This window comes from Ascaphus truei, chromosome 2 (assembly GCF_040206685.1).
Source record: "Ascaphus truei isolate aAscTru1 chromosome 2, aAscTru1.hap1, whole genome shotgun sequence".
In the NCBI taxonomy this organism is placed as follows: Eukaryota; Metazoa; Chordata; class Amphibia; order Anura; family Ascaphidae; genus Ascaphus; species Ascaphus truei.
In genome coordinates, this window is record NC_134484.1 from 226,681,986 (window position 1) to 226,708,442 (window position 26,457).

The 26,457-nt window shown below is 45.1% G+C and overlaps 1 protein-coding gene across 1 annotated transcript in view; it reads left to right on the forward strand.

Annotated features, from left to right (window-relative positions):
* RETREG1 (reticulophagy regulator 1) overlaps nucleotides 1-26,457 on the forward strand; it is a 167,925-nt gene that overhangs the window by 14,478 nt on the left and 126,990 nt on the right. Inside the window, exon 2 of the mRNA XM_075585924.1 lies at nucleotides 21,836-21,936. Within this exon, the coding sequence (XP_075442039.1) occupies nucleotides 21,836-21,936 (101 nt within the window). The remainder of the gene's footprint in view (nucleotides 1-21,835; nucleotides 21,937-26,457) is intronic.

Below are 26,457 nucleotides of genomic sequence, written 5' to 3' on the forward strand. Positions count from 1 at the left end.
ATTCCCGATATTTCCTTGACATCTTTTTTCAAGCCTCTTGTAAATCAATGACTCCTTCATCGCTTAAGAGACCTGCAGATAAATGTGGTGTAGGCTTTCCTGGCACTGTGGGGGCCTAGATGTATATGTATAAGCCTAAAATTAATTGTCATCACGTTTTTTTCTATTAAAAGCCACAAACCCCTGTGCGACGGAAACACTCATGTAGTAAGTTCATAGTTACCATTTTAGTTTGATAAAGCAGTACAAACTCTCAAAAACTGTGCGTTATATTTATGAAGACTGTTATGTGACACAGACTTAGAGCCATCAAATTCTGTTAGCCACAAAAATGGTTATTATAGCCCCAAATAATGTTTTCTTTTTATAGTGCAAGTCATCAATGTTGTTCTGCCCTGCAAAAAATAACGCATTTCTAACTGCACCCGAGAAAAATCTGCACCAAAGTGACTAATTACTGCAAATGTTGTCATGTTGGTGCCAGTCTTCAAGTTCTGATATTTATCGGAAGCGGCTTAATGCCAAAAATACCGCTTTTTCTCATCAACTACTCTCCAGGCTGGCGTTTGCTCTATCTTGCCTGTATATACTAGCGAAAGTAGACATAGGCAAGATAAGCTAAGCCAACGCGGAATAGGTGGTAAAATATAAACTATTACACATCAGCCTCCTGGAACTTGTCTTTTTTCAACCTTATCTACAACTGTATGTAACTATGTAGCTAATACAAAAAGGGGTGATGTCCGACTAAAGGAGGTGTGTGCAGAGGTTTAAACCAGGAGACTGGTTTTTGGGAAAATAAATGTAGCAACAAAAAGAACAGTTTTCAATAGCGGATTAAAATCTATGTGCATCTGTGCAGGTACCTGGTATCCATATGTATAAAGGACACGCACCAGTTGTCTGCATGGCTCGGCCATCCATGCCCAAAATCCAGGGTTCCTGAGGCCAGAGTCCACCAGTATAAAGTCCAGGGTTTTCAGTGATCAAAGTCCCTCTGTATCAAGGACTCGCAGGTACAGACGGGATGTCCTACTGTCCCTCTGTATCAAGGACTCGCAGGTACAGACAGGATGTCCTAGTGTCCCTCTGTATCAAAGACTCGCATGTACAGACGGGATGTACTGACGTCCCTCTGTATCAAGGACTCGCATGTACAGACGGGATGTCCTACTGTCCCTCTGTATCAAGGACTCGCAGGTACAGACAGAATGTACTGGTGTCCCTCTGTATCAAGGACTCGCATGTACAGACGGGACTGTCCCTCTGTATCAAGGACTCGCAGGTACAGACAGGATGTACTGGTGTCCCTCTGTATCAAGGACTCGCATGTACAGACGGGACTGTCCCTCTGTATCAAGGACTCGCAGGTACAGACAGGATGTACTGGTGTCCCTCTGTATCAAGGACACGTACATGCACTCTGCACACCCTGGTGTCCCTAGGTAGCAAGGACAACTAGATGTGGTCTGTAGAAAACCAGGGCAGAGAGAAAAACACTTCCATTTCCTGCCTTTTAAACCGTTGCTACACTCTGGTGGGCTCGTTAGTTGCCCTGCCTTCCTCCAGGCAGGAAATAACCGTTACCTGGCCAACACCCAATAACTCTATCTGTTGGTAACAGACTTTGCCCCCATAAAAAAGCCATACAAATGCATCCAATTTTAATGCTTTTTCATTTGTTTGTTTTTGGTGGCTATCAGACTTTGATTCATTTTTACGGCATTTTTAGAGTTTGGCATTTGCCCGTTCTTTTTTAAAATGGCTCCGGTGGTCAACCAGCCCTGAAGAGGAGGAGGGCCTTCATCATGGATGGGTTAAGTGAGAACATTTTATTACACCTTGCCATTGAGTGCCAATGTGCTCCTCAACCAAGGGTTTGATAAAGCTGCCATTTGATCTCTAATAAGTACTGCTGCCATCAACTCAACTATTCTGTGATAGGAAAAATCCTATAGAGATGCTACAAAAGTCCCGCAAGGTACATTCAATAAAACATCACATACAGTAGCATATATGCTGATGGCTGGAACCAGTAAAGGATGAACTGTATACAATTCCAACAGTGTCCCAAGTTGTATAAACAGCCTATATACAGTGTAAGGTATAGCTTGGCATGAGGTGGTACAGTATATAGGAGGATCTCAGCTCACATACGAAGATCAGGGCTTACCGGAGTCCATCTGCCGACGGGGATGGGGTAGACCATCTATGGAGACCTCTGATGTCCTGCTGATATGATCCGACCACCGCCGTCACCTGTTGGCAATGAACAGCCTTCACTGTGGGTTCTGTGTGTCCCGCTGTGTAGCTTGGTCATGGTATATGGAAAAAGAATGGTGTATATAGCGCTAAAAAACAAATGTGTACAGTGCTTGTGAACAACAATAAATATCAATGATAAATGACAATAAATGATGTAATAATCACCTATATGAGACAAGGCTGCCAGGAAAACTAACCCAAACACAATTAGTGAAGAAACACAAAAAGAACAATACAGACTGGCGCCTCAAAGTCCAATTGGAAGGATCAAAAGTAAGTCCAAAGAATAGCTGCAATGTCCAATGGAGGATGATCCAATCTTTAGACAGCAGACTCCACAGCAACAACCATGGTATATAGTGTAAGGGAGACAAAAGGAATAATCATAGCGTAACAAGGTATGAACTAGACATATAACACATGGACATAGACAAACATACACATACAACAATGACAGATAGGCTGACAAATAATAACAGAGAATTTATTAGACACAATTAAAAGCAATAAACCAGTGAAGAGCAGTTGTGGGATCCGGTGTATAAAACCGGAATCCTACTTACAAGACGTCCAAAAGGTACAGGCAGGGGTGTATTGTGAGCGTGGTCCGGAGGCAGCTGTTGGTGGACACGTGGTGCTCGGGGGAGACTGCAGACACTTCCTCAGATCTGCATCAAGCTGTGCGTCACTGTGGGCTACTTCTCCTGATGCCGTCCGTCAGCGACCGGAAACGCGTCACTGTGGGCGGGACCAATTCCCGAAACTCCCTTCTCCTGTTGCTGTACACTGTTGGATTCTTGCGTTGGTCTGCTCTGTTCTGTTCAATGCCAAAATCACAACTCTCAACTGCCCAACGCGTTTCGTGCGCATGCGCACTTCTTCAGGGGATAATTGACACAGTGCATGAAGTCTTTATATACTGACAAGGAGAACACCATTGGTTAAGGAAATGCCAATTGAATAAACTTGTAATGGCCATAATTGGTTGGAACTCCTGTCAGTCATGTCCTGTGCATACGCAGCCTAACTCACATGAAAATACAGACACAAAAAACACAAAATAACACATCATACCTTAATTAACATAACTAACAAAAAATCATAATTTACTCTTGTAATTGTCATCCCTATATCTATAACTTGCAGTTACGACATGATTACCAATACACTAATCTGTCTTGCATTGATGTAACATACATTTGCACTTTAATAACCAAATGGCACTATTAGATGGAAGTTATAAATGATGCTATTGGATATCATTATGAATTAACGTTTATTAAAATTGATTTAAAAGATTATATTATAAGTTTAAATAGTTATTTTAAAAAATATTTATAAACATATTATATTTTTAAAAATTATTAACTTGGTTTATTAAAAACCTTATTTTAAAAACATTATTTTAAAAAATATATTTTAAAAACATTATTTCAAAAAGATTATATATAAAAATATTTATTTTAAAAAGACGCCTAGATCAAAATCAATGTTGAGACCATTTGGAGAGAGGGTCTTCAACTCATAGATCCAGTAGGCTTCACGCCTACTGATCTGATTTAGTTGATTTCCCCCCCTCCAATTTGCCTGCACAGTTTCTATTGCTTGGCATCTTAGTCCAATTGGACTTTTGTTATGGTGGATACTAAAATGATGCGAAACACTATGTGTAGTTAAACCTCGCTTAATATTATAGATATACTATAATACCTATTCTTAGTGAAGGCCGAAAAACCGAAAAAAAGGTGATTTGCTCTTTTAAACACTATAGCATTCACATGGGACTGATCCCTCTCGCTTTTGTCCTGAGCAGAAGAGGTGGTCAAATATTAATAGTAAGAACACCACCATGTGAGTGCTGCTGGGTGTTCTATGAACAGAGCATGGACACCTAAAATGTGATACATTCTGCTAGATCAGGGGTGGGGAACGTCATGATTTGGTCCGGCCCCCATGCGGCCCTGCCCTTTATATTTAAAAAATAATAATAATAAAAAATTTAAAAAATGTCAATGATTCAGCATGCGCAGAGCAGAGGTCCCGCAGGGCAAGCAGAGTGTCCGGTCTGATGCCTGTGAGCCCGCTCCCCCCCTCTTTCCAACTTCCCAACTTGGGACTGAGGGCGGGGAAGCCCCAACCCAGCATCCCCCGCGCTGTGCTGACCTGCGCACTACCAGAGGACAGCCAGTGTGGGGTTTACAGTGAGAAGTGCGGCTCTGCACTCGGCTGTCAGCTCAACCCGAGAAGCCCAAACCACTGCAGGCTCTGCTGGAGGGGAGAGGAAGGGGGAGGGGAGGAGAGGAAGGGGGAGGAGAGGAAGGGGGAGGGAGTGACGGCAAACAAGCTGAGGAACTTCCTTCTGGGATAGCAAGGTAGGAAGAGCTGCACTGTATCAATAGTCAGTGTGGCCACACCTCCCTGTTTATGGGAGAGAATCTCAGGCTTAGCTAAATGTGTGTGTGTGTGTGTGTGTGTGTGTGTGTGTGTGTGTGTGTGTGTGTGTGTGTGTGTGTGTGTGTGTCTGAGTGTGTGTGTTTGAGTGTGTGTGTGTGTGTGTGTGTGTCTGAGTGTGTGTCTGAGTGTGTGTGTGTGTGTGTGTGTGTGTGTGTGTGTCTGTGTGTGTGTCCGAGAGAGTGTGTGTGTGTCTGTGTGTGTCAGAGAGAGTGAGAGTGGGTCTGAGAGTCTGAGAGTGGGTCTGAGTCTGATTTCCCTCCCCCTGCCCGGTGTGTGTGTGTGTGTGCGTGCGTGTGCGCGTGTGCAGACAGCAACCCACAGTCAGTCAATCACCCAAAGAGAAGCGGTTTCAGTCATCACATTAGTGGTGAGTTAATTAAATGTTTGACCAAATATAGGAGGCTCATTTTTAAGTTGATAATTTTGTATGGCCCTCGAATGATTTTATAAATATCAAAATGGCCCTTGGCAGAAATAAGGTTCTCCACCCCTGTGCTAGATAAATGGCTGTATCAGTAGCATAATGTAAAGTAATCAAATCTGACAGTGCACTCAACCTGTATCTTTACTAGTGATTTATTTGATTGCTATCCCCGGTTCTGTCACTATTGACGAGCTTCAACACTGTTTAAATAGTTGAAAAATACACGTTGTCAGGACACATCATCCAGGCCACAAACAAACATTTTCATCAGGGTTTTTTGGTCTCTTAGGAAGAAGCAGTTTTGTTTTCTATATACGCAAACTATTATTTCTAAAGAGAAAGAAATGGAAATGAAATAATGAGTAAGTGAGATGAGGATGGAACCTTTTTTTTTTTTCCAAATATTTTTATTAGGCAGTCATAGAATATACAAACAGGGATAATATGCATATCCTAATACAAAGACATTTTTAATTTTATGGGGGAAAGGATTAGCAAACCAGTTGCCATAGAGAGAGGCCTACCGAAAGTGGTAAGACCCAAGGAAGAGAAGAAGGAAAGAGAGAAGGGGAGGGGGGGGAGGTGGAGGGACACCCATCGTGGTCACCTATAAATACCGAATCTCATGAGCTTCCTTTTCCCGGAATGTTCTCTGCATGGTTATCCAAGGTTCCCAGATTTTGTAAAAAGCAGTTGTTCTTTCCTTGAGGCGTGCTGTTAATTTTTCCATAAGCATCACCTCGTTTATTCTTTTTTTTATCATTCCTTTTGAGGGGGGGGGGGATAGTTTCTTCCAGGAGGCCGCAACCTCGCATCTTGCCGCTGTGAGAATGAAGGAGATTAATTTCCTCACTTGGCGGTCAATTTCTGTCATTGGCCTGCCGAGTAGGTAGGTCAGTGGATCAATAGGTATGTCGAGATTAGTAACCTCTTTTAGTAAAGTTTGGACCATTTCCCAATATTTCTTAATTTCTGGGCACGACCATCAAATGTGGGTCATGTCCCCCTTTTGTCCACAGCCTCTCCAACATAGGTCAGATGCCAGAGGGTAGATTTGCTTTAGTCTCACTGGTGTGAGATACCAGTGAAATAGTATCTTGTAAATGTTTTCTCTGGTTGTGGTGCATATAGAAGTTCCTGAGGCTGCTTCCCAAATATCTTCCCATTCCTCTCTGCTGATACTTAGATTCAAGTCCGCAGACCATTTAAGCATATAGTCATGAATCGGGGGGATGTAACCTTTTAGCTATCAATTTCCTTCTCCCCCCCGCCCCCCTCCCAAATAAATAACATTGGGATAGACAAATGGAACTGCTAAAATAAAGCTCGGGGGATCTGCATTCCAGGGCAGACCAATTCTAAGGATTCTTAATTACATAGCCGCTTTTATTAAGACACAAACGTAGCACATCACTGACCTTGGCAGCCATTCCAGCACTACAGTTCAGCAATGAAGGACGTATGGCTACTGATATTCAGAATACATGTAGGTTTAATTATCTGTATTGCAATGTGATTGCATTTTACTGCCATTAATGTGTCAACTCAATTCAGGACATGTTTTGTATCAAAGGGGTATATAGGTCAAAGCAAAGGGTGCAAATCTCATGCACAAAATCATATGTATCCATTAGAAGAATCTGATTGCTGTCAGTGGCATTTTTTCTTTGAATAATTTGGAGCAATCTTTTTGTGCTGCTTTCTGCATTGAAACAGCCACATGAACTATATCTTGGGAAATCATATCATGTAATTTACAATGGCAACTTGATAATTCATTAAACTGAGAAAACATGGAAATCTGAAATTAAATGGTATGGCTTCTGTTAACCCTGTTAACTTAGAGAGTTAGGTTGGGTCCATAGAGGGGGAAGCCGCGCTGAGCCGTGCGGACGCTCTGCGATGAGCCCCGTCATCCTCAATGAGGATGTCTTGAGAGGGCGCTCCCACGAGCGTCCGCAGGCGTGCTGAGGTGCTGGGATTTTCAGTCGACAGCCGAAACTGTTTCTCAGCGCGCTGTCAGCTGAAAACACCCAATAAGCGCGAAGCAGCGTCATGACGCGTTGACATCTGCGCTTCGCGGGCTATTGGCCCAGCGACGTCGCTGCCCCGCCTCCCGATCGCGCACGCTGGCTCGCCTGCCAGTCCATAGAAAACAGTGTTCCTATGGGGAAAACGTGTTTCGCTTTACAACGTTTCGCTATCCAACGCCATTTTGAGTAACGCATTGTGTCGGATAACCGAGGACTGCCTGTATAGTTCTCCGCTAGGACCACTCCCAATAAATGATCATTCCTGTGGTCAGCATCCCTTGCCAGGGATTGAGGGACTAGTACGTAGTGCTCACAGGCACACCATAAACAGTACATATAATGTCCCCCATGTAAAGCTGCCAAATAAACAGAAACAGGAACAGCTCACTGTGCAGGTTCCTGGATCCTCTGGTGTGGTCCAAAGTCGCGGGTTCCAAACAACGTGCTGATCCGCCCAGCTGAGTGAACAAGCAAGAGAGGTAAAAAAGCCAGAGCACTGCCAAAAAAGCGGAGGAGGCTACTGTATGAAAATATTTATTTCAATGATTGGATCAGAACTGACCCCTAGGTGGGCAGCAATGCAACGCGTTAAATGATCCAATCATTTAAATAAATATTCTCATTTTCATACAGTAGCCTCCTCTGCTTTTTTGGCAGTGCTCTGCCTTTTTTTTTTTACCTCTCTTACATTGTATTTAAATAGTTATCCAGGATATATTTGTAAACATTGAAACCTGATGGTTATAGTGAGTTCTGCTGCCCTTATTGCACCCTTAACTTGCTAGATCAGGGGTGGCCAACCCACATGTGGCCCTTCAGTGCTTCCCGTACGGCCCCTGAAGAAAGAGGACTCCAGGCAGACCATAGAGACATGGGAGAGAAGCCATAGTGCCCCCTAACTGCCCTCCCATCTCTCCAAATACCTCCCCTTGTCACTCCAACTGCCTCTCCACGTCACTCCAACTGCCTCCCCACGTCACTCCAACTGCCTCCCCACGTCACTCCAACTGCCTCCCCACGTTACTCCAACTGCCTCCCCGTCACTCCAGCTGCCTCCCCGTCACTCCAGCTGCCTCCCCCGTCACTCCAGCTGTCTCCCTCCGTCACTCCAGCTGTCTCCCCCGTCACTCCAACTGCCTCCCCGTAACTCCAACTGTCTCCCCCTATCACTCCAACTGCCTCCTCCCTGTCACTCCAACTGCCTCCGTCACTCCAACTGCCTAACTCGCACTCCAACTGCCTCCCCCTGTCACTCCAACTGTCTCCCTGTTACTCCAACTGCCTCTCCCCATCACCCCAACTGCCCCCGTGTCCCCCACTGCCTATGCATCACCCCTCCCTGCCTATGTCACCCCCTTTTGCCATGTGTCATCTCCTCTTTCCATGTGCCACCCTCTTTCCCCCCTCCACATGTGTCACCCTCTCTCCCCCCCCGCCCTCTCATCATGTGTCATCCCCTCCCCATGAGTTACCCTCTCTTCCCCCTCCCCCACCCCCCCCAATTTGTACTCTGTGTCAGGTTATACCCTGGGTAAGTGTATAGTGCTGCTGGCTACATACTCTGCGTCAGTGTATAGTGCTTTCAGGTTATACTCCGCACTACACACTGACAGAGAGCATCATCTGACGGCACCACACACTGACACAGCGCATAACCTGACGGCACTATACACTGAGATGGTCAGGTTTTGCTCTGTGTCAGTGTATACAGGTATTAATTGTTTTTGTATTTTTATTTGTGGCTTTTAACAATTCTGGCTCCATCTCCCAGTCAGGTTACCATCCCTGTGCTAGATAGTAGAAACGCAAAAATCCAATTATATTATTTTCACAAAATAAGTGTCCCCGGCGCTAACGTGATCAGTCTAATCCAACAAGGATAGTCTCTGATACAAGGCTCCCTCTGGATGGGTTGATGGACTGGTTTGATAAAGTTCCAGATGGGAAGGGTGTCCTTAATGTGAAGTCCTCACTGATTCTGAAATAACAGAAACAAAAGGGCACACCAATTGCGCAGTATGTAACAGCAACAAATCCCTGTCTAGAAGAGCAGAATCCTACTCACAGAATAAACCCCTTCACAACATCCAGCCAAGTGAAGAACACTCTCCAAGAGGTAGGCATATCATTATCCAAGTCTACCATAAAGAGAAGACTTAATGAGAGCAAATACAGAGGGTTCACCACAAGGTGCAAACCATTCATAAGCCTCAAGAATAGAAAGGCCAGATTAGATTTTGCCAAACAATATCTAAAAAAGCCAGCCCAGTTCTGGAACAGTATTCTTTAGACAGATGAAACTAAGATCAACCTGTACCAGAATGATGCGAAGAAAAAAGTATGGAGAAGGCTTGGAATGGCTCATGATCCAAAGCATACCACATCATCTGTAAAACACGGTGGAGGCAGTGTGATGGCATGGGCATGCATGGATTACAATGGCACTGGGTCACTAGTGTTTATTGATGATGTGACAGAAGACAGAAGCAGCCGGATGAATTCTGAAGTGTATAGGGATATATTGTCTGCTCAGATTCAGCCAAATTCAGCGAAGTTGATTGGACGGTGCTTCACTTTACAGGTGGACAATGATCCAAAACATACTGCGAAAGCAACCCAGGAGTTTTTTAAGGCAAAGAAGTGGAATATTCTGCAATGGCCAAATCAATCACCTGATCTCAACCTGATGCATTTCACTTGATGAAAACAAAACTTAAGGCAGAAAGATCCACGAACAAACAACAACTGAAGACAGCTGCAGTAAAGGCCTGGCAAAGCATCACAAAGGAGGAAACCCAGCGTTTGGTGATGTCCATGCGTTCCAGACTTCAAGCAGTCATTGCCTGCAAAGGATTCTCGACAAAGTATTAAAAATGAACATTTTATTTATGATTGTATTAATTTGTCCAATTACATTTGAGCCCCTGAAATAAAGGGACTGTGTATGAAAATGGTTGCAATTCCTAAAAGTTTCATATGATATTTTTGTTCAACCCCTTGAATTAAAGCTGAAAGTCTGCACTTCTATTGCATCTCAGTTGTTTCATTTCAAATCCATTGTGGTGGCGTATAGAGCCAAAATTATGAAAATTGTGTCAGTGTCCAATTATTTTCGGACCTAACTGTATATAACTAGAGACATTAATATTATCTAATATCTAAACTTTGGGAGGGAATTGGTGAGCATTCCATGGAAGGACTCTCCAGGAAAAGAAAAGGACAGTAAGTTGTTATCAATTTTCTTTTTTCCAGTTGTCCCCATGGCAGTGGTCACCAATGGCTCTAGCTAAATCAGTACCCACATAAAAAGGGGGTGGGGGTGCCCTAGAATAAAACACCACACTCCTTGACACTTAAATATGATCTTTTATTTCAGTGGTGACAATTGACTGCAGGACCTTTCTGCCAAAGCATGCGTCTGCCGAGGCCTGTATGGCCAAAGAATAATATTTAATAAACATTCATTGAAGTCCATATTGCTGCCCTGCATAATTCTGTGCCTTCGCTTCCCATGACGTGGCGTTGGCTCTTGTCGGATGTGCTTTTACCAGCTCTGGGGCTGGAATCTTTTGAATAGTATAGGCCTTCCTGATGGTCATTGCAATCCATTGATTTATGACAGATTTTCAGGCTGCTTGCCCTTTCCTTGTTCGCTTAGGAAGAATGAATAGCATGACTTCCTAAATCCTTCTGTTTTGGAAAGGTAGAGCTTTAAGCACCTCACAACATCTAACGTGTGTAGAATCTGTTGAGATGGCGTTTTGAAACAACCTTGCATAAGAAAAGCTGTACTCGTCTCAAGGATGAAAAATAAGGAAAGGTTCTTTTATGGACCAAGCTTGTAATTCACCAATCCTGCGTGCTAACGTTACTGCTATCAACATGACTGTATTTAGCGTTAGATACATGTCTGAAGCTTGCAAAAACTCCAGAATTGCAGGAACAGGTGGCTCCAAGAAGCTTACACCTTGGTGCTCACAGCACAGATGGAATCGCTGCCAGATTCTATGATGTACTATAAAACTAGTAATTTTCCTGGCCGCTATTAAGGTCTGTACTACCTTGTGTGACTATGGATTTTGGGCTCTACCAGTCCACTGTCACACAGATAGTCTACAAATGGAGAAAGTTCAAAACTAGAGTCACTCTACCCAGGAGCGGTCATGCTACGAACATCTCTCCAAGAACAAACCGGAAAATCATCAAGGTAGTCACAAAAAAGCACAGAGTAACATCCAATGATCTTCAGGTCGTGCTAATGTGAGTGTTCATGACTCAACTATCAGAAAAGACTGAACAAGAATGGTGTTCATGGGTGGAAAACTCTACTCTCCAAAATCATTGCTGCCCGTCTGAAATTTGCCAAAAAGCACATAGATAATCCACAAGACTTCTGGAATAATGTTCTCTGGACAGACGAGTCAAAGGTAGAAATTTTGGCCTCAACGATAAAATGTTATGTTTGGCAAAAATTAAACACTGCATACGAACAGAAGAACCTCATCCCAACCGTTATGCATGGTGTTGGGAGTGTGATAGTTTGAGGCTACTTTGCCGCCTCAGGACTTGGATGGCTTGCCATCATTGACACAACCATGAATTCTGCATTGTATCAGAAGATTCTATGGGAGAATGTCAGGCCATCCGTCTGTGAGCTGAAGCGAAAGTGGGTCATGCAGCAAGACAATGATCCTAAACATTCAAGCTGATCTACAAAAGAATGGCTGCAGAAGAAGAAATTCAACGTTATAGAATGGCCTAGTCAAAATTCGAATCTAACCCCCATCTACACTTGTATTATATATACTGAGGCTATTAAAAAGTTACTTTAAGGAACATCTCTGTCAGAATTACCCCTTCTTTCAATTTGGCACATACGGAGGGACAGTTGAATAATAAGGTTTGCTTCACTGGAGATATACTTCAGTTCTGTCTATTTCTTACAGCATTCTTGACCTCTGCTGTCTGCTAGCCTCACTGAACATTAAAACCTTTTGTTCAGGAACGCAACATACCAGGTCATACTCATCATTTGTTATGGGTGTTCCAAAGTCCAACACATGGAGAAATTCCATTCTAAGAAGTCTTTGAGTATGGTACCCAAGACTCAAATACAGGTGAGGTCGGTGTACATTTCACATTCACATTTATGGTGAAGGGCTGCCACGGGTGTTCAGAAAGCCCCAGCTCTTAGGGTTATAGCAGATCCTGAGAAAAAAGAAGACGGCACTCCAGTGGTCTTGGCAAAAAATGTTTTAGTGGTGCATAGGTACAAGGATCAATATTTCAGTCCTGGTGTGAATCTTGACAAAGGTTTACCCTAGAACCGAAATGTTGATCCTTGTTCTGCCAAGACCACTGGAGTAGCATAGGTATGGGATAGTGGTCAGCGCAAATTGTAGATCTCCAGATTAAAAAATATATAGAAAAACAATACAGTGTAGATTCATACAACAGCTAAATATAACAGGGAATAATCCCAAAACGTATATAGCGGTAGTTGGTGGCACTAAATAAGTATAAAATTGCTACTGACACGGCCATGTGTGAGCCCCTTCCTTCAGAGAAGTCTTTAGAGTCTGACGTGTAAGCCCTCCTCTTAGCTGGTTCCTCCAATAGACTAGGTATGGATGTAGTGAGCGAGTGGCACCTGTCCCGCAGTCCCAAATGCAGAGAATGGGCAGAGCCAAAGTTAACAAGTAACACAGTTTATTGTATTATAAAAAATAGATACTCACACTATAAAATGCACAAGGCAGCTACGGATCGTTCTGACAGGTCCTCTGCTTCCTGGTGAACCCCCGCGGGTGCGTCCGACTGCGGGACCGGTACCAGGAATCCTTGTCGAAAGTACGGTGGCTGCCTGTGTCCAAAACTACGAGCGCCGGCAAGGAACAACGCGTTTCACAAATGAGATTGCTTCGTCAGGTTCCTGTGGACCACTGCAGTGCCATCTTGCACTCAAAGACAGGAGAGGAATGATCCACCAGCAGGACCCACCAAAGATGTCCGACCTGTATGTATGTATGTCTTTATTTGTATAGCGCCATAAAATGTACATAGCGCTTCACAGTAGTATTACATGTCATATAAATAACAAATATAAATAACAGATCATGGGAATAAGTGCTTCAGACATACTGTAAAAGTAACATTAAGGAAGGAGTCCCTGCTCCGAGGAGCTTACAATCTAATTGGTAGGTAGGGAGAACGTACAGAGACAGTAGGAGGGAATACTAGTAAGTGCGTCTGCAGGGGGCCAAGCTTTGTGTCATGTGTCCATGATTATCCAGTGCTACTCATATGCTTCTTTAAGCAGATGTGTCTTAAGGTGGGTCTTAAAGGTGGATAGCGAGGGGGCTAGTCGGGTATTGAGGGGAAGGGCATTCCAGAGGTGTGGGGCAGAAAGTGAGAAAGGTTTAAGGCGGGAGAGAGCTTTAGATACAAAGGGGGTAGAAAGAAGACATCCTTGAGAAGAACACAAGAGTCGTGATGGTGCATAGCGAGAAATTAGGGCTGAGATGTAATGAGGGGAAGAAGAATGTAAAGCTTTAAAAGTGAGCAGTAGAATTGAGTGTGAGATACGCGATTTAATCGGAAGCCAGGAGAGGGATTTCAGCAGGGGAGACGCTGAGACAGATTTAGGAAAGAGTAGAGTGATTCTGGCAGCAGTGTTTAGGATAGATTGTAGGGGAGACAGGTGAGAGGTAGGAAGGCCGGACAGCAGGAGGTTGCAGTAATCGAGACGTGAGAGAATGAGGGCCTGAGTCAGAGTTTTAGCAGTTGAGTAACAGAGGAAAGGGCGTATCTTTGTGACATTGCGGAGGAAAAAGCGACAAGTTTTAGAAACGTTTTGAATATGAGAGGAGAATGAAAGAGAGGAATCAAGTGTGACCCCTAGGCAGCGTGCTTGGGCTACTGGGTGAATGATCGTATTTCCAATAGCAATGTGGAAGGATGTAGTAGGGCCAGGTTTGGGAGGTAGTATAAGGAGCTCTGTTTTTGCCATGTTAAGTTTCAGTCGGCGGATGGCCATCCAGGATGATATTCCAGAGAGGCATTCAGAAACTTTGGTCTGTATAGCAGGTGTAAGGTCAGGGGTTGAAATGTAAATTTGTGTGTCGTCAGCATAGAGGTGATATTTAAACCCAAAAGATGTGATTAGGTCACCTAGAGAGAGTGTGTAGAGAGAAAAGAGAAGAGGTCCCAGGACAGAGCCCTGGGGTACCCCCACAGAGAGATCAATAGAGGAGGAGGAGGTGTTAGCAAAAGAGACACTGAAGGTACGATGGGAGAGGTAAGAGGAGATCCAGGATAAAGCTTTGTTCCGAATACCAAGAGTATGGAGAATGTGAAGGAGAAGAGGGTGGTCCACGGTGTCGAATGCTGCAGAGAGGTCGAGTAATATGAGCAGCGTGTAATGACCTCTGTCTTTGGCAGCGTGGAGGTCGTCAGTTATTTTAGTGAGGGCTGTTTCAGTAGAGTGAGCAGTGCGGAAGCCAGATTGTAGAGGGTCTAGTACAGAATAGGTGTTGAGAAAGTGTAGCAATCGAGAGAATACAAGACGTTCAAGGAGTTTGGAGGCAAAAGGCAGGAGGGAGACAGGTCGATAGTTAGAAGGACAGGTAGGGTCAAGCTTGCTGTTTTTGAGTAATGGTATAACGGTTGCATGCTTGAAGGATGAAGGAAAGGTACCAGAGTAGAGGGAAGAGTTAAAGATCTGTGTGAGCATAGGGATTATAGAAGGAGCAAGCAAGAAATTTAGTCATCGGAAGGGAAAACACTTTCTTTTCTTACGTTCAAATTAGTTTTTCAACAATTGACCATATCCTCATGTCATTTTTTAACTAATAGGATACATGCCACCACGATCAAAAACATATTGGTGTCAGATGACGCATGTACCATGTGATTCCCTTACTTTAAGATGAGATGTCACCTCAAAGGGAAGGAATCACATTGTACATCAACCAACCGGTTAGCAGTCAGCTTGATCATCCCCTAGAAAACGAGCATTTACACCTTGTATATAAATAGGGTCTGTGATATGCCCATGCCGGTGGCATAACAAGTATGTCTAGAAGGCAACAAAATAGTTAAAGAACTACAGGCTTTCATCATTTACATCAAATAAACTTGGTGCTTTGTTTTCAAAACTTTTTATTCCGTTCAAATATATCTGATTTGTTCTGAAATAAAAATCAAGTAGGTTTATGTGAAAGTGGTAAAGAAAGTGTCCTGAAATTAAAGAAGTGGAGGAAGTGCTGAAGGGATAAAATAGAGTAAATATCATCTCAACAGAGACATGAAGAGAGCCAGTTCAAACATTTCCATCAGTATTTGGGCTTTAATATTATGTATTAGAAATTGAAAGTGGAAGAAAACAGATATCCTATGGGCGAACGCTGACCTAAAATACGGCTTTTGGAAATACAGGAATTATTGTTTGTGTGTCAGAGGATTCCAAAATGAAAACCACCTGGTCCTTTTATTTGGTAATATGGACCCAGTGATTTTAGATTCAATTGTTTTTTGCAGCAGAAAATACATTTTATTCCACTCAATCTATGAAACATTCTGACCCAGGCCAGGCTTTGCGAATACATGTTTAAACAATGTTTTTGATAAATGGGGTTTCTTCGTTGATACCGTCTTTACAAGGGTCTTTACAACATGGGATCTCCACAGACAACTCATAACAGGAATGTTATTTGACGGTGGTTATTTCTCTTGGATACTTGATTTTCATATTTTGTTAGAGTGGCATGGAAGGCTATCTGTAACTCAAAATTAAATGTGCCAATCGTATGTTATACATATTATTGTTTTTCTTTCATATCTTGATTTTTATTCTATTCATGTTTGGGTTTTTGCTTGTATTTCGTGTGTGTGTGTCATATATCTGGGTCGGTTCAATGCTAGAGCTGCTACCCTGAATTGCAATGTTGTGGGGTCCAATCCTATTGGGTCTGACATTGGTACCCACTTCATCATAAGGGCTCTTAGACTGATTGGTGTTAATGTTATGTTTTATGATGTGTGACTCATTTAAATATACTTTATATAACTATTTGCATATCTCCCAGGGTACCTCAGGTGTGTTCCTTTTTCAGCACAAGCATCTCTCCCTAATTTATTTGGGAGGTTTGAGGGACATCTATCGTATCTATCGTATCTATCGTATCTATCGTATCTATCGTATCTATCGTATCTATCGTTACACACATACACACACACATACACACAATCATATATATATTGCACTGTGATCCCGAGTTAACAGTCATTCAAGTCAATGTGATAACCCGTGTCAGACGTTGGTTAATCCCGGCAACATTTCTTGCATGTCTGACTGCACCTTTAAAAGTCTCACTTTGATTATCAAACAATTATTAGAGAGGGAGTGGAACACGCACTTTGCTTGTGCAAATGTTTGATATATGACTCATTTACATTGTTAAGTTCCGTATAAATTACATTTCTTTGTTGGCTGTGTGGTACTGCCCATTTAGTTTGGCCTTTAGTAACCATATGTGCTTTAGGACTTCTGCATTTACTGACAACATTGGCTGTACAGATGCAATACATTATATATGAAATGTTACTGTATTTTACCAATGTTGTCAGTTATGTATGTATGTCTTTATTTATATAGCGCCATTAATGTACATAGCGCTTCATAGCAGCAATACACCTGACAATCGTATAAATAACAAGTAATACAAATAACACATAATGGGAAGAAGGGCTTCAGACATAAAAGTAACATTTAGGAAAAGGAGTCCTTCCACTGAAGAGCTTACAATCTAATTGGTAGGTAGGAAGAACATACAGAGACATTAGGAGGGCATTCTAGTAAGTGCGTCTGCAAGGGCCCAAGCTTTATGTATGAGGTGTTAAGTATCTGCCACAGAGCTACTCATATGCTTCGTTAAGAAGGTGTGTTTTAAGGTGGGTCTTAAAAGTCGATAGAGAGGGTGCTAGTCAGATATTGAGGGGAAGGCCATTCCAGGGGTGTGGGACAGTCAGTGAGACAGGTTTACGGTGGGAGAGGGCTTTAGAAAGAGTAGAGCGAAGATATCCTTGAGCGGAACGCAAGAGTCAGGATGGTGCATAGCGAGAAATTAGGGCTGAGATGTAAGGAGGAGCAGAAGAGTGTAAAGCTTTAAAAGTGAGAAGCCAGGAGAGTGATTTGAGCAGGGGAGACGCTGAGACAGATATAGGAAAGAGTAGAGTTATTCTGGCAGCAGCGTTTAGGATAGATTGTAGGGGAGACAAGTGAGAGGCAGGAAGGCCAGACAGCAGGAGGTTACAGTAATCGAGACGGGAGAGAATGAGGGCCTGAGTCAGAGTTTTAGCAGTCGAGCAACAGAGGAAAGGGTGTATCTTTGTAATATAGCGGAGGAAAAATCAACAGGTTTTAGCTACCTTTTGAATGTGAGAGGAGAATGTGAGAGAGGAGTCGAGTGTGACCCCTAGGCAGTGTGCTTGTGCCATTGGGTGTATGATAGTAAAGCTAAACCCCGTTATAGCGCGATCCGCTACAACGTGGATCTGCTATAACGCGGATCCGCTATAACGCGGATCAGCTTATAACGCAGTTTGATCGTGGTTCCCGTTTAAAAAAAAGTCTTTTTTTTTTGGCAAACTTTAATAACACACACACGCGCGCGCGCGCTCACACACACTTTCCCTACCTGTTGATTGTGTGCAGCTGGACCAGCATTTCAACCATGGAGGTCGGTCGGGTGTGTTCCAAGCCTCTCTCAGTCTGCACTCTGATAGGCTGAGAAACGTTTTCTGAATTCATCTGCTCAAGGTATGCTGGGAGTTGTAGTCCTGATACCTTTTTGCACAGATTTAGACAGAAACAACAAATCTGTTAAGTTAAAGAAAAAGATAATAATGTGCTGACTGCTGCTTTAACATATGTGAAACATATGTTATTTGTAATTACCCTCTTGGTTGTTCAACGCCTCCCAGCTGAAATTTTTGAGTAACAGAGGAGGGGAAAAAATCAGCAGATTTACGAAAGAAAATATCCAGTTTTGCTGTCTTATATATATATATACTAGCTGAGAGACCCGGCGTTGCCCGTGAGTTAAATTTCCCGCTAGGAGGGGGGGGGGGGCAGTGGACAGGAGGGGGGGGGGACAGTGGACAGGAGGGGGGACAGTGGACAGGAGGGGGGGACAGTGTACAGGAGGGGGTGGGGGACAGTGGACAGGAGGGGGGGGACAGTTTACAAGAGGAGAGGGGGACAGTGGACAGGAGGGGGGGGCAGTGGACAGGAGGGGGGGGGACAGTGGACAGGAGGGGGGGTTGCTTAAAATTTCCGGGTCCCTCCTCTCCACTCCCCCTGTATGTTTCTCCGCTCCCCCCTCTCTCTCCGCTCCTCCCCCTCCCCATGCGCAGCTCCGGTCCCCACCCTACAGTGTCTGACACACACACACACACACACACACACACACACACACACACACACACACACACAGTGTCTGACACACACACACACACACACACACACACACACACACACACACACACACACACACACACACACACACACACACACACACACACACACACACAGTGACTCACACACACACAGTGTCACACACACACACACACACACACACACACCACACACACACACACACACACACACAGTGTCTGACACACACACACACACACACACACACACACACACACACACACACACACACACAGTGACTCACACACACACACAGTGTCACACACACACACACACACACACACACACACACACACACACACACACACACACACACACACACACACACACACACACAGTGACACACACACACAGTGTGATACACACACACAGACACAAACACACACAGATATGTCACCTCTCCTTCCGGGCGCCGCCATCTTAGGCACTCGGCACCGCGAGGGAGGAAAGGGGTCCTTCCGGGCGCCGCCATCTTAGGCACTCGGTGCCACGAGGCAGCTGCAGCTGCCTGCCCACTGCCTGTCCCCCCACCGGGGAGGGAGGGAAGTGAGCGCCGGGGAGGGGGGGAAGTGAGCACCGGGGAGGGAGGGTAGAGAGCGCCGGGGAGGGAGGTGAGTGAGCGCGGGGAGGGAGGTGAGTGAGCGCCGGGGAGGGAGGTGAGTGTGATGGGGGGGAGAGGAGAGAGAGGGTGTGTGTGTGTGTGGCCGAGGGGGAAGAGAGTGGCAGTTGGGTGACGTCAGACAAACCAATCTGATTGGCCAGAGGCTGAGGACCAATCAGATTCACCGCAGCTAGTACCAACCTTTCGATTTTATATATTAAGATTCGCTGTCTTTACATTTTATTCATAACCCCCTTTGCAAAAACTGATCAGTTTCTGTAAAATTCTAGTTATCTATTAAACACACTTTCCAGTCATTGAGCAGGTGTATATTGTGTGTGTACATTGTACAAACCTTTATTAATCAGACCTGCTAAGAAGGTAGAGGTTGAGTAGGATTTGTAAAGTAACTGTGTAGTATTGCATTTAACCACTCCAATGCCCTATCAGTGCTGACACAGAATGAACACCTGCTATTTTGAATTCTTTATTGATTATTTTCTGCCAGTGCTCTCAGTTCTGTGGGGCTGCTGCAGTGCTGTGAGCTGCTTGGTGCTTGTGTCATGGCCCCGCCCCCCGTCATGGCCATGCCCACCCAACCTGTTTTGGCCATGCCCTCTCGCCGAAATAAGGAACCTACAGATCGCGGTGAAGCGCTGTGTACGCACCGCCATGATAATTATTTTTTATTTTTGTGATCCTGTTTATAACACGGTCTTATTCGGTGGCCCCTAAGCACTGCGTTATAACGGGGTTCAGCTGTACTTCCAACAGTAATGTGGAAGGAGATAGTAGGACCAGGTTTGGGAGGAAATATGAGGAGCTCAGTTTTTGACATGTTAAGTTTAAATCGGATGATATAGTGGAGAGACATTCAGAAACTTTGGTCTGTACAGCAGGTGTAAGGTCAGGGGTTAGGTCACCTAGAGAGAGTGTGTAAAGAGAAGGGGTCCCAGGACAGAGCCCCCAGAGAGATAGATAGAGATAAGGTCAGGGGTTAGGTCACCTAGAGAGAGTGTAAAGAGAAGGGGTCCCAGGACAGACCCCCCACAGAGAGATCGATAGAGAAGGTGTAGGTGTTGGCAAAAGGGACACTGCAAGTATGATGGGAGAGGTAAGAGGAGATCCAGGAAAAAGTTTTGTTACGGATACTATGAGAATGTGAAGGAGAAGCGGGTGGTCCACAGTATCAAATGCTGCTTTAATATGAGGTTGAGTAATATGAGCAGAGTGTAATAAACCCTGTCTATGGCAGCATGGAGGTCGTTAGTTATTTTAGAGAGGGCTGTTTTAGTGGAGTGAACAGTGCAGAAACCAGATTTGAGAGGGTCTAGGAGAGAGTAAGTGGTGGGAAAATGGAGCAAGCGAGAGAATACAAGACATTCAAGGAGTTTAGAGGCAAAAGGCAGGAGGGAGATAGGATGATAGTTAGAATGACAGGTAGGGTCAAGTTTGCTGTTTTTGTGTAATGTATGACTGTTGCATGCTTGAAGGAGGAGGGAAAGGTACCAGAGTAGAGGTAGGAGTTAAAAATGTGTGTGAGCGTAGGGATTATAGTAGTATGTAGGATATGGCAAATGTGTGATACTGTATGTATTGTTATGCCCACACCAAGTTGCAGTCTCTTTTGTCCCAATTTAAGGCCGGAAACACTGTATTTTCTATGCAGGGGTTTATTTACAGGGATTAAACAATACAACAGGCCCACCGTCCCTTTAAGAAAACCAAATAATAAAATCAAATCATATTCCCGTTAGGGAAACTAACTGACTTTTCTTCAGCCATCTCTAAGGACCGCTGGCCAACTATACTGGTTCCCAGCTAAAACATGCCCTGGCATATACACCAATCTACACAGTCTTTGCACACAGAAATAACAAAGGGTTTTTGCTTATCTGTTTGTAAGTCCTCCGGATCAGATGTCACTGCTTCAGCACAGGCCTTGCGTCCTTTCCTTCTTAGGGGATCTCGGCCCCACCTGAGCCCAGAGAAACTCTCCTTGTAGGTTCCTCTGTAACCAGCTTCTGCAGCTGGGGAGCACTCCTATCTCCCCCCTTCTCTGGGGAAAACAGTTTCGTCTCTCTCTCTCTCATCACTCTCGCTCTCTCTCATCACTCTCTCATCACTCTCTCTCTCATCACTCTCTCTCTTATCACTCTCTCTCTCATCACTCTCTCTCATCACTCTCTCTCTCATCACTTTGTGTTTGCCTTAAACACTTCCTTATTCACTGAGGGAGTCCATCCTGATTAATTAGCCAGCAGGTGAACAGCTATTCCAGAGAGGATTAACTCTGCGGGCTGCAAAAGTTCTATAGCTGCCCTATTCGGCCCCTAGAGGACAGTGATGATATCACAGTATGTTTTGATACAGTCAGTGCCATTAACATGAGTCATTACTGTACAACTATTGTAAATGTTGCTCTTTGTGGATAATTTACCCATAAATGGTCACTCAGACTGGGTGCCATCCAGACTGTCTCTGCTGTTTTTTATAAGGAGACAAGCATAAAAATGTTCAAATGAGATTACTGTACATAATATATGATTTTTAATCTTTTCCAGGTTTCTTGTCCTGACTCCCTGGAGAATTTATCGCTTACTCGCTCTCGCTTTACTTTCGCATGTGATTGCAGAAATAATCATGTATTTCATGTTGGACAGAGGTAAGGATATATATACATGGACATTTTGAATTTTTTTTAATATTGCGTTCCGAAAAGCATTGAAGGCTCCTTGATCAGCAGACGGGCTAGCTGGCATATGAGGATTCGGATAAAGGAAATGGTTTCCTTTGTTCTTTGTACTTTACCTTTGCCTGAATTAAAGTTACCCAAATTCTGCTGGAAACAGTCTTCAGTAACTTTTCCTAGGACCAAATATTCAGTCTAAGGCTTTCTCGAAGTGGTCTGGTTGAGGCAGGGGTGCGCAAACTTTTCAGCCCCCCTCCATACCTTGTCAAATGACGCTGTGGGGTCATGTTGCCATGGCTATGCGTCTCTGAAGACAAAGTAAGGGACGTTCCAGAGGCCTCACGCGATCCCCCGGCATTTAATTTGAAAGCCTTGGAGGAAGAGGGCGGGGCTTCTGTAAGCGCTGCGTCCCTCTTGAAAAATGTTGCGCCCCCTGGGGGTCGTGCCTCCCAGTTTGCTCACCCCTGTAAACAGTTAAGGTACAATCCCGCAAAGTCGGACAGTTGATTTTCTTAGGGGCCTATGAATGGGAAAGTGTTTGTCTAACAAGTGTTTTCTTTACCCGTATCTTTCCCTGGCCTTATCAGAGAACCAATAAAGTTAAAGGGAGGGGGAACCACTTAAACATGTCACTGAAATTAGTTCACTTCGGTCCTAGGAGACATTGCCCATTTAAAGGTACAATCCAACCAAAAATAACATTTAGTTAAATAAGGTAATTGGCCTTTTTTAAAAAAAAAAAACAATGTAACCTTCCTAAAAACAAATATCTGAGTCCTTTTTTTCCTTTGGCAATAAATTACAAATTGTATTTCCGAGGGGCCAGTGAACACAGGGTAGTGTTTGTCATTGAAGTGCTTCATCTGCTCTTCTCACCCTGTGTGAATCAGTGGACCAATAAAGAGAAGATAGTGGGAGGAAGAGTGGGAGGTTTTGCCGATCTATTGTTAAATATACAATGATATCATACACTTACTTTTAAAAATTTTTTAAAAATACTTAAAGGTGTCTGTACAAGATGTGTGCCGAGGTATGCAAATAGTGACCGTTTAGGGTGAAATTAACATATGGCTTTATTGAGCCTGTCCCTTTAAACAGCACAGCAAACAAAAATATACAAAAACAAAAAACACCTATCCCTTTGTATGGGCTAACTTACTTCCCAGTCCCTCTCTGCACTCTGCAAGGCTTGGGGGAAGGGAAGCCTGGGGGGGGGGGGGCCTTTCCAGCATACCACCCCAAAGTCTCAGCGGTACCTTATAGCAGGTGGCCCTTCAGGTCAGTGGTGTCCAGGTGTCTTGGTGTGCTTGAGGGTCCAGCCTCTGGCAGGTTCCTGTGTCCTCTGTGTCCAGGAAAAGAGGTCTGGTTTGTGACGGTAGGGGTAAATATGGCTAATTTTAATAAAGGTTAAGCCCTGCATTACCCCTACCTGTCAATACTACATTGGTATTATGTATTATATGTTATGTCTTTGCCTGGCTCCAGCACCTCAGGAAGCAGGGGTTAACTGTATTGCAGGAGAATTGTTGCAAAGTGGTGTGTGACCTTTCCTTGTACCTTTGTTATGTTGCAAATGTTATGTTTCGTTTTTACCCACCAATCAGGGCCTGGGCATGTAGGCAGCACCTGGCCCTACATGTTGCAAATTGGTGGGTTTAGTGTATAAAAAGGTGGGGAGGAAGACACAGAGCCAACAGAGCCTGCAGAGAGTTAGGCCTGGGACATAGTGAGTTTGTCCGGGCTGAGGTGCGCTGAGGCTCAGGGAAAGCGGTGCTTTCCCTGGCCTTACACAGCGCGCCATCAGGGGGATGGCCGGGGGCGGGCCAGTGACGTCACGGAGCTGGTTCGCCCTCATTGGGCGAACCGCTCACGTGACCGTCCCTGCGCTCCGGCAAGCAGGAAAATCTCAAACCTCTGTCAGACACACGTTTCCTCAAGCGTGCGGACGCGTGCACGAGCCCCTGCTAAAGCCGCTCTCATTGCGGCTGCAGGGGCTCAGTGCCGAGCAGCAGCATGGTTCAGCACGGGTCAGCGCATAAGCGCTGACCATGTCCGAGGCCTTACAGAGGTGTTGCCGTGACAACTAAAAAACTTCAGTGTCCACTCCAGTGCTGGTCTCGGACCTGAAAACCAGTCCTGTAGGCACTGGGCAAGGAGTGAACAGGGGAAATCTCTGCAAGGAGGTCCATGCAACTAGGCCTGCAGGGTTTCCCCGATTAAGTATGTGTGTTGTCTGTTTATATGTACTGTTGTGGATATACTTTTCCAATAAATTAATTTTATAAACTCTCGTGTTCAGTCTGGCGATATTGATCCCTGGTATTAGTCCTGGTCTGCTGTGACATGGTCCCCTTGTGTCTTGCTGTCTATACACAGTCCTCCTGTGTATTCAAGACCCTCTCCTCATGTCAGCACCGTTGTGTGCTGAGGAAAAATCTCTCCTGTGTCTCACATGAGGTTTTTTCACAGAGCTCTGATTTTTCTAGGTGGAGACTGGCTAATTGAGTGGCTGCAATTAACCAGCTCCATGATGGATTCAGAGCTCTGAGGCAGCTTTATCCAAACAGGGATAAGTCCCTGTTACAGTGTCAGATTGTGGTAAAAAGGCATGAGTCACAAAATGTAATCCTTTAAACATGTCACTGCCATTAGTACATTTGGGTACTAGGAGGGATTGTCCCTTTAAACTAACTATTTCCTGGCACTCCTGGTCATGAAATGTCACAGTAAAAATAGTTAGCATCACAAGGATTAATTAAGGCCCATATTTACAGAAGGTCCCTTAAGGTGTCTCCTGGGATCGGAAGGTGTATTGTGCCAGAGCACTGCTGGGTAAATATGCCCCTACATATTCAGCATGGCCTCATCTTTAATTCAAATCTATGTTTTTTAAAGGGAAGCTACCTGGCTTTAGGTCATCTATATTGGGGAAGAGCGTTGTCATACAATACTCCCTATTTTTTCTGTGGGGCTAACTCAGCGGTGCGCAAACTGGGGGGCGCGCCCCCCTGGGGGGGCGCAAGATTGTTTAGGTGGGGCGCAGGCAGGGCGGCGATTTTGCCAGGAGCAGAGAAAAAAAGACGTCTGTAGCTGCAATTTCACTTTTGGCCATTAGGTGGCGCTGTGCTACACAGCATTATTGCTTCCTGCATCAGTGTGGTGAGTGTGTGTGAGACTGGGACATGGGGAGGGAGTGTGAGACTGGGACATGGGGAGGGAGGGAGTGTGTGTGAGACTGGGACATGGGGAGGGGGTGAGGGTGAGTGTGACATGTGGGGGTGAGACTGAGATTGTGGGTGGGTGAGTGTGAGATGGGGAGGGGGGTGAGTGTGACATGAGGGGGTGAGAGATGGGGAGGGGGTGAGTGAGATGGAGAGGGGGTGAGAGTGTGGGGGGGTGAGTGACATGAGGGGGTGTGAGATGGGGAGGGGGTGTGTGAGTGAGAGTGTGACATGGGGAGGGGGGTGAAAGAGCTACATGGGGAGGGGGGGTGAAAAGGCTACATGGGGAGAGGGGGGTGAAAGAGCTACATGGGGAGGGGGTGAAAGAGCTACATGGGGAGGGGGGTGAAAGAGCTACATGGGGAGGGGGTGAAAGAGCTACATGGGGAAGGGGGGTGAAAGAGCTACATGGGGAGGGGGGATGGTGAAAGAGCTACATGGGGAGGGGGGGGGGGGTGAAAGAGCTACATCGGGAGGGGGGGTGGTGAAAGAGCTACATCGGGAGGGGGGGGTAAAAGAGCTACATCGGGAGGGGGGGGTGTGGTGAAAGAGCTACATCGGGAGGGGGGGGTGAAAGAGCTACATGGGGAGGGGGTTGAAAGAGAGACATGGGGAGGGGGGTGAAAGAGACATGGGGAGAGGGGGTGAAAGAGAGACAGGGATAAGAGAGACACTGGAGGGGATGAGAGAGACACTGGAGGGAAGGAGAGAGACAATAGAGGGAAGGACAGAGACACTGGCGGGAGGGAGGGAGAGAGAGACACTGGCGGGAGGGAGACAGACACACAATGGCTGGAGGTAGAGTGTGAGAGAGGCACTGGGGGTAGGGAGAGACAATGGCTGGAGGGAGAGTGAGAGACACTGAGTGGGAGACACTGGGGGGAGGGAGAGAGAGTGAGAGACACTGGGTGGAGGGAAAGAGAAACTAGGGAGAGAGCGAGAGACACTGGGGGGAGGGAAAGAGAGAGTGGGGGAGGGAGGCGGAGACAATGAGGGGAGAGAGGGGGAGACACCGAGGGGAAGGAGGGGGAGTGAGAAATACCTGGAGAGGGAGAGACTGGGAGAGGAGTGTGAGACTGGAAGAGGGCAGAGAGGTCCTGATGTGGCGGGAAGAGAGAGATTAATAATACAGCATAAATGGGGACACTATTAGACAAATATCATAATATTTATTTTTAAGTGATGTAATTTGTGTTATAAATTCTTTTTTTGATTACATCAGGCAGGGGGTCCCGAGAAATTTCATGGATGAAAAGGGGGGCTCGGCATAAAA